This window comes from Plectrocnemia conspersa, unplaced genomic scaffold, assembly GCF_051122295.1.
Source record: "Plectrocnemia conspersa isolate PC_06_02 unplaced genomic scaffold, ASM5112229v1 ptg000009l, whole genome shotgun sequence".
NCBI lineage: Eukaryota > Metazoa > Arthropoda > Insecta > Trichoptera > Polycentropodidae > Plectrocnemia > Plectrocnemia conspersa.
The window spans coordinates 25449782-25458693 of NW_028277173.1; the positions used below are offsets into that span (position 1 = coordinate 25449782).

At 33.3% G+C, this 8912-nt stretch overlaps 1 protein-coding gene and 1 long non-coding RNA gene across 6 annotated transcripts in view; one reads left to right on the top strand and one right to left on the bottom strand.

The window, feature by feature from the left end:
* Positions 1–8912, bottom strand: part of LOC148232413 (uncharacterized) — a 267931-nt gene that overhangs the window by 199677 nt on the left and 59342 nt on the right. The window lies entirely within an intron of this gene.
* The window catches only part of LOC148232414 (insulin-like receptor), a 60158-nt gene that overhangs the window by 47551 nt on the left and 3695 nt on the right, over positions 1–8912 (top strand). For 3 of the 5 annotated variants that reach the window (XM_088191302.1, XM_088191303.1, XM_088191304.1), the window contains 14 exons: positions 2514–2725; positions 2790–2970; positions 3067–3239; positions 3616–3786; positions 3857–4029; positions 5408–5564; positions 5634–5828; positions 6485–6633; positions 6718–7119; positions 7185–7276; positions 7567–7765; positions 7840–8058; positions 8136–8216; positions 8317–8560. In XM_088191302.1, the coding sequence (XP_088047428.1) occupies positions 2514–2725; positions 2790–2970; positions 3067–3239; positions 3616–3786; positions 3857–4029; positions 5408–5564; positions 5634–5828; positions 6485–6633; positions 6718–7119; positions 7185–7276; positions 7567–7765; positions 7840–8058; positions 8136–8216; positions 8317–8560 (2648 nt within the window). Of the gene's footprint in view, positions 1–2513; positions 2726–2789; positions 2971–3046; positions 3240–3615; positions 3787–3856; positions 4030–5407; positions 5565–5633; positions 5829–6484; positions 6634–6717; positions 7120–7184; positions 7277–7566; positions 7766–7839; positions 8059–8135; positions 8217–8316; positions 8561–8912 lie in introns of all 5 variants that reach the window. The other 2 variants (XM_088191305.1, XM_088191306.1) reach the window with 2 other exon arrangements.

Genomic DNA, 8912 nt, shown 5'->3' on the forward strand with positions numbered 1-8912 from the left:
TCTAATGTTATACATCAATACACCCATACCTCGCTTTACGGCCTAGATACGTTCCACGAAACTTGGTCGCAAAGCGAAAAGCCGTATAACGAATTAATTATTCTAATACAAATTCATACAAATTCAATGGGATCGGTTCCAAATTTGTTAAATATGTAACATGATTTATCAGTTAAAATGCATTTTATCTTTTTATTTCATTTAAATCAAAAATACATACATAACAAGTACATACATTTGTAAATAAAATAATAACAGACTCTAAAAACCAACAATAATCCATAAACAAAAATGAAACAACTTCATGTTACATAAAATATGTGTAGTATACATACATAATATTTTTTTAAATGGCTTTAATCTGAAAACGATGAAGAAATGGTAACCTGCAGATCACTGTCGTCATCATTTTTCGCTGGTAAGAATGGGCCTGGCTTAAAAAAATTGTCCAACGTTGTTTGTCTTGCCTTCTTGTCTATTTCGTTCTTCAGTGATTTATAACAGCTAATGGCTGAGTTAATTCCTCGAGAAACTTTAGCGCTACGTTCGACGTCAGGATCGTTTTCAAGGAAGATGTTTATTCCTGGTTCGAAATAAGAAAAAGCTTTTGACAATTTTTTTTTGATGTTAGCTGTTTGAATACAACAGGCTGTGTCTCTTCGTCAAATGCCGGTTCTGCTTGCAACTGAATGAGTTCCTTATATGAAAGGGGTTCCCTATCAGCTTCAAGTAGATCAAGCACATCACATTCGTTCAAACCTTCAAAGCCGAGATCATGTGCTAGATCCAAAATATTTTGCCTAATTTCAGGAAGGCAATTAACTTCTGCATCAGTACTTTTTACACATTCTGGCCATATTTTTTCCAAACATGATTCATTGTTGTTAATTTTAATTCCTTCCATGATTCACTGATGCTGTCAACAGCATCCTTGATGTTATAGTTTTTCCAAAATGTTTTAATTGAAGATTTACCATCGGTTTCCCTTATAAGTTGTCGGAAAGTTTGGCGTAGGTAATATGCCTTAAAAGTGGCTATTGCACCCTGATCCACTGGTTGGATCAGAGCTGTTGTATTTTTCGGAAGGTACTCAATCATGACATCCTTCAGATAGTTCGGATAAATTAGTAGGATGCACTGGTGCATTATCCAAAATTAGCAAAGCCTTGTTGCTTAAGTTATTGTCTCGAAAATATTTTTTCACTTCTGTGCAAAACTGATTTTTGAACTAATCCTCTAAAGTAGCTTTAGTCATCCAAGCTTTCTTGTTGGATCTCCATATGACGGGTAATTGATTTTAATTTAGTCCTTTAAGAGGCCTTGGATTTTCGGACAAATATATTAAAAGTGGTTTTAGCTTAAAATCACCCGCGGCATTTTCACCAAGTAGCAAAGTTAATCGTTCTTTAGACACCTTATAACCAGGCGCAGATTTTTCGGTTTTTGAAATGTACATGCAATCAGGCATTCGCTTCCAATAAAGCCCTGTTTCGTCTACGTTAAACACTTGCTCAGGTTTATGACCACCTTTTTCAATAATTCTCTTTAAAATGTTGGGATATTCCTTAGATGCGGCCTCACCGGCGCTAGCTGCTTCACCTTTCATCTTAAAATTATGCAAATTAAATCTAGTCTTAAATTTTTTAAAAATCGACATCGAAAAAAAGTTTTTTGCCGTTATAGCGAAACATTTTAGGCCGTAAATCGAAAACGTGCCTTAATTGAAGAGGGCCGTTATAGCGAAAGGCCGTATAAAGAGCGGCCGTATAGCGAGGTATGGGTGTATATAGGTAGTTATACTAAAAGTAACAAACTATTCGTTAGACGATATTTTATTTTTGACTGTTTTATTATTAAAAAATAAGAAAAAGAGCAAAGAACTTGGGTACACGACATAAATAAAACCCGGGAAGACTATGGAGAGTATCATAGGCTCCATAATTGAATCTTATGAAGACCGATTTTACACTTATTTTCGTATGTCTAACGAATAGTTTGTAAACAATCACAACCAGCACGCTTTGCCTTCGCTTTGCCGCGAAAACGCCTCGGAACGCTTCGCGTTCGCTTTCTGTGTGACGAGACTCGAAGGACTCGGACTCGGTGTATTACAAAATAAAAACGCCTCGCCACGCCTTCGCTTCGCTCTCTGTTTGGAAAGGCCTTAACAAATAATGTAGTACTACGGGGGGTGGATCCCGCTCATCCGGCCCGTAAAAGCTGGATGCCGCCCATTGGGTTGGTCTCATAGGGCCCTATTACTGGTAACGGCAGTGGTTCTTGCAATGGAATAAGTAGTAACATTCTCTGGTCAAATTTATATTTATCGAGCATATTTTTAATGGGTAAACATTAATAAAAAAAAATTATTGCAAAATATTATCAATAAATGTCATTTTTATAGAGCAGGAAATATTATTATATTATTAGATATTATCTATAAATGTTTAAATATGTACATATACTTATTATCAATTGTTAATTTCTAATTAAATCTTTATTTTTTTTCATAGAACTGCATCATTTTCTGTGTCGGATAATCAAAACTTACAAGATTTATGGGATTGGAAGATACACGGAGACATAGAAATCTTACATGGAAATATATCCTTCTATTTTAATCCCAAACTGTGCTACGACAAAATTAAAGTATTGAAAAGAATGGCTAAAGAAACCTTATTTTTTGATCAAATACAAGAGAAATCCAACGGCGATAAAATAGCTTGTAATTACATATTCAAATATTTTTATTTTACATATAAAATGTTTGAGACCCATTTAATATTTAGGCAATATAACTCAACTCGATATCACACATATCAATAGACACAAAGAATCAGTAGTCATCAATTGGCGATCGTTCGTCTATGAAGATCCTCGCTCATTGCTCGGCTATGTCATTTACTCAACAGAGGCTCCATATAAGAATGTTACACTTTATGAAGGTCGTGATGCATGTGGACACGGTCGGTAAATATTATTATAGTTTTAACGTCAGATTGAATGACACTTGATGCTTTATCAGATATTTCGTTATCGTTAACAGATACGATCTATTAATTTCAGTTGGACTATCAAAGACAAGAAAAAGAACAATGACGACGAGGAGGAATTCGTTCAACTAATTACACAACTTAAACCGTACACTCAGTACGCAGTCTATGTAGAGACTTATACGATTGCGACCGAAAGACTTGGTGCGAGGAGCAAAATTGAATATTTTACGACTTTACCGGGGCGTAAGTGTTTACAACATTTACAAGATGATTAAATAAAAATATTCCATGGAGATATTATACAACTATTTATTTGAGTATGTCATCAACATATCGGATATTATTTACAATTATGAATTTAATCATATTTAAAAGGCAAGTTAAAATATTGCTTTAATGAGGGATTGAGCCTACTTTGTATGCTATTAAGAAGATTTTAAGATATACAGATGCTGAGTAGTAGCTAAAATATTTGCTGTTTAAAGATATAAAAATTAGTTATTTCGCCGGCTGCAATATTTGATGTCACTCGCCTGTGGGCTGGAATGGAGTGTTGCTATAGTGCAGCGCTGCTGTCTAGACCTGACTTTGCTGCAATTAATCTATTATTTTGGAACAGAACCATCACCGCCGAGAATAACTGAGATCTCATCTACAAGTCCAAATTCACTATCTTTGCGATGGTTACCGCCAGAAAAACCCAACGGAAATGTGACTCAATACCGAATAACTGTTCAACAAGAAGAAGATAAAGAATCGACGCTACATCAGAGAAATTATTGTATTGATCGTAAGTGTTGTGGATGGATAAGTTAGTTAAAACATTTTTGTGGCAAACCTATCAAATGTTGATATTTTAGCAAGCGTCTCAACGCCAGAAGATAAGAAGTCAGTCGTTGAGATTGAAAAAATTAAGCAGAAAGATATTGTAAGCAACGAATCTGGATGCGCTTGCGACTCGTTCTCGACAAATATACAAAAAGAAGAAGATAAAATGGACGAAATCAACTTTCAAGATCTGCTGATGAACTATGTATGTTGAATTATTTATTCTCATCCTTATTCATATACAATAACCCTTATTAATCATCTCCTATCATTCAGATTAATATTTGACTATAAGGTATTCAAAGAATTTGAGTATTCTTTTCAACTATTCTCGATCTAAAGAGCCTAATTATGGCAATATAGATCCTCCATTGCTCAAGTTATTCAGGGCATTCTATTCCATCAATGCATTTGAAAAGCGTCCATTGTTTGTCTGTATAACTATTCATGTATCGAATAAATATGTTTAAAATCAAGATCAAACTATGTATATGAATCATCGTTGGTGTGATGTTACTACGAAATCTCCATTCCTTTAATAGGAGAGCGCTAAAAACAATTATCCTTTTTCCCAAAATTTGGTTTGAATACACTGACCGATACTCTCATATCAGAAGTTCGTAGTAATATCGGTAAGGAGAGTTATCATATTTTTAAAACATAGTGTAATATCAAAGTACAGATCAACTTTGAAGCAATATACGAAATACGACGCTTGTCTGTACTTCTTCTTCCGCTTATATCCCCCTGAGAGTTGACTTGAGTTAGTTTTATTTTGGACTTGACCTAATAAAAGTTCTAAAATTGTAATTAGTTTTAGAACTTTCATTAGGTTAAGTTGGGTTTGGTTAATTTGTGTAGGTTAGGTTTGGGTTTGAACAGAAAATGTACATTTCGCAACTGTCAAATTGAGTTTCCTAGACATTTTATAACAGCATATAATTTCACTAGCGCCCATCACTTAAATTATATTTTCGCTAGAAGAAATATAAATCTACTGGTGAAAATGTATTTTGGACTTCACTAGTGAAAATATAACGTCACCGAAAAATACACATTCACTGTAATATTTATACATATAATGTATGTAAATAATGGTAAGTATGTAAATGTATACATCTATGGAAAAGTTGAAATCATATAATTTTACTAGCACCTGCTAGATAAATTATATTTTCACTGGTAAAAATATATATATATATATATCTACCGGTGAAAATGTATTCTAATATGATTTTACTGAAATGACATATTAAAAAAAAATATTTTTGAGATAGATTCGAGACTGTTTTCTTTAGATTTTCCTTGAGGGATTACTGGTTTAGAATCAGGGACGTCATTTCAGATTTCTTTGGAGAGGCAAAAATTGGCTGGTCGGTTGTCGTTTTTTTAATATTTCGATTTCATAAGATTCATAGTATTTCATTAAATGACATGCATTTTTCTGGGTAAATTCAAGGGGAGGGAAATGCCCCCACCTGCCCCCCCCCTTTATATATACTGCCATTTCTAGTGTCATTTATTTACCATCCCTTCTCACATAATCAAAGCATCAAAGTAATTTTTATAATTTTTTATAACAGATATACATGAAACGTCCAAACATCGACTCAAGTCGTAGAAGACGTGATCTTAGCAGTATAAATGTATGGACTGGTGGCAGTCCAAATGAGTTTCCTTCTAATATTGGAGAAGATACGTTTCTCATGGAAGAAGATTTTAAAACTAAAGAAGAAGGAGGTAAACTGATTTTTTATTCGAAAAGATCTGGCGTGTATATAATATATACTAACCATTAATTTCTTTTAGGATTCTATCATAGTTATTACGAAGTGCTCGGTAATCAAACATCGTTTAATATAAGTAAACTGCATCATTATGAAACGCAAACTGTTAGTCTGTGGGCGTGTAGAGAAATTGACCCAGATGAGTTAAAAGAGCCAAAGGAAAAGATACAAAACTGCAGTGTGAGATCGACAATTCGCCATCGAACAGCTAAATTACGTATGTACATATAATACTAGCTTTTGTATATTTTAACACTTATGTTTCTTGTTAAATTATTTCCATCTGTCAGCATGTATGGTTAGGATGTTTTGACATAAAATTTAGCATGAGAGCAGCATTCATTTATCATATTAACACATTTGATACTGAAACCACACCTAGCAAATTCATTTACGCTTAGTAATTTATGTGATAAATTAATTTGTTCAAATAATTAAAATACAAATTAATGTGACTATTGTGTGAATGTACTTTTACCTCACTTGCCATAACTGACTTTGGACATTTCAGACGTATCTATGAATAGAAATATGCATGCACATTTGTACCTGAATCATTATTTTGTCAAAATCAGTGTGACATGGATTACCATACGCTTATGTGAATTATTTATTGTCTGGGTAATACATGGGATTTGAGAATAAATACATTTTCGCTTTTAAATGATGCCTCAATCACGTATGTTTAATGCCTTCATAATCAACTGTGTTCTATTGCACATATTTGGTGGATTCAAATTCATCATCAGCATAATAGGGTTATTACCAAAGAATTGTAGAGTTCTAGCATCTATTTAAACATACCATAATCTGTTCACTTCCAAGAATCAGTGAACATATACATAGATTTCAAATATTGTTTTAAAAAAACAGCTGGCGCTGACGATATAAGTGACTTGAGCATTCGAATCCTACCAAATTCTACATCAGGCGTGCTATTCGTCACATGGAAAGAACCAGAGTTTCCAAATGGTCTGATTCTCACATACAACATTCAATACATAAGAGAAGACCTCGAAGGCGTGAGTTCTCAGTGAAAACTCTCTTGAGAGTTCTCGATGTTTGTATAAATATAAAAAATTATAATAATTTTAAATGTTTCACAGCGCCCATTCACGATTAAATGCATCACTAGACAAGAATATCTGAACATGAACAAATCGTACATGATCAAGAGTCTCTATCCCGGAAACTATAGCATAAAAGTGATGGCCAATTCGCAGGCCGGAGAGGGAAACTATTCGGAAAACGTGTATTTCTTCATTGAGAATAAATCGAACAGTATGGGTCTGATAATTGGGATCCCTATTGGTGTGTTCGGCGTGTTTTTGCTGTTCTCATTTTTGGTATATAGACATTTAAGGCCTGCTCCGCATAATTTACCAAAGACGCTCATCGCTGATGTCAACCCCGAGTATATGAGCCTCGTTTATGTGGCAGATGAATGGGAAGTGTTGCGTAGTGATATTGGATTGATTCAGGAATTGGGGCAAGGCTCGTTTGGAATGGTATTTTAAATAAGATATTGATTTATTTTTGATATTCTATTTACTAATGATGTTTTAATACACAGGTATATGAAGGAATTGCTAAGAATTTACCGAAAGCCAGCCTACGTGAAATTAGATGTGCTGTGAAAACAGTCAATGAACATGCGACTGAGAAGTAAATACAATTATTTTATTCAAATTATCAAAAAGTAAAGATATTGTATTTTATAATGTAGTTTTTTGTTTTAAAAATGAATTTTATGTAATAAACAATAAACTATTTATATATACAAGTTATTCTAAAACAAATATGTGCTGATGTGTATCCGGTACATTGCAGCGATGAAGCAGCTGGTGTTATTTAATTACTATTTCAAATAACTGCTAGAAAATTTATGACCTTTACTTTTTGATACACTCACATTTTAATATGATTATAAATTTAAAATAATTATGTTTCAATAGAGAGAGAATCGATTTTTTAAAAGAAGCTTCTGTAATGAAAGCTTTCGATACACCGCACGTTGTTCGATTATTAGGTGTCGTATCATTGGGTCTGCCGAGCCTTGTGATTATGGAACTCATGTCAAACGGAGACCTTAAAACCTATCTACGCTTACACAGAGTTGACATTGAAAAGCCTTCACTTACTACGATACTACAGGTATGAAATTCTATTATAATTCAGTGATTATATGATATATAACAATAAATACACTTAATATATTAACTTTTTAGATGGCAATGCAAATAGCTGACGGTATGGCTTATCTATCCGCAAAGAAGTTCGTTCACAGAGATTTAGCAGCACGTAACTGCATGGTGACTGAGAATTTGACTGTAAAAGTCGGAGATTTTGGAATGACCAGAGATATTTATGAGACGGATTATTATAGAAAAGGCACTAAAGGTTTTCTTCCAGTGCGGTGGATGAGTCCTGAGAGTCTCAGCGATGGAGTAAACTCATCAGTCTTATAAAAATACTTTTCGGCAGCAATAGTGCCTCATATTCTAAATTTTGATTTATTTTTTAGGTATATTCAAGTAGTACTGATGTTTGGAGTTTTGGCGTAGTCTTGTGGGAAATGTCTACATTGGCTTCGCAACCATATCAAGTAATTTATTATTATAGTACTTTGTTTTTACTTAAGATTTGATGGAATTGTAAAATTTTTAAAACAGATAAAGAAAATAAGTGTTTTATTGTTTTTTTAGGGATTGAGTAACGATCAAGTCGTGCGATATGTAATTGATGGAGGTGTTATGGAACGTCCAGAAAATTGTCCCGATAAACTATATGGCCTAATGCAATTGATATGGAAGCAGCGACCAGAGACACGTCCGACTTTCCTGCAGCTCGTATCGATTCTCTCCGGCGAGGCAACGGAAGAATTTAGACATAATTCGTTCTTCTTCAGTGACGAAGGTCAAGATCTTTATCACCAAGTTTTACCGGCCGGTAAGGATTCCTAATACATATATAATTTCATTTTAATCAGATCCTTGGAATATATCATCACATATATAATATGATATACATTTAGTTTTTATTTCGAAATTTATAGGAACATGCTTCATCACATGATTTTATAACTGATTTCTATGTTTAATTTCAACCTGATTATATAGAAAGCTTTCAGTATATAGAAGAAATAAATTTACGGCTTCTGAAGCATCTGGTTGATAAATAATATAACTGATTCACTTATGACAGGAAAAGTTTAAATAAGGAATATATGTATTTATTTATTATATCTTTCTTTAGACTTAATTAATATAATTAATTAATCCATATAATTAATTGTTTTATA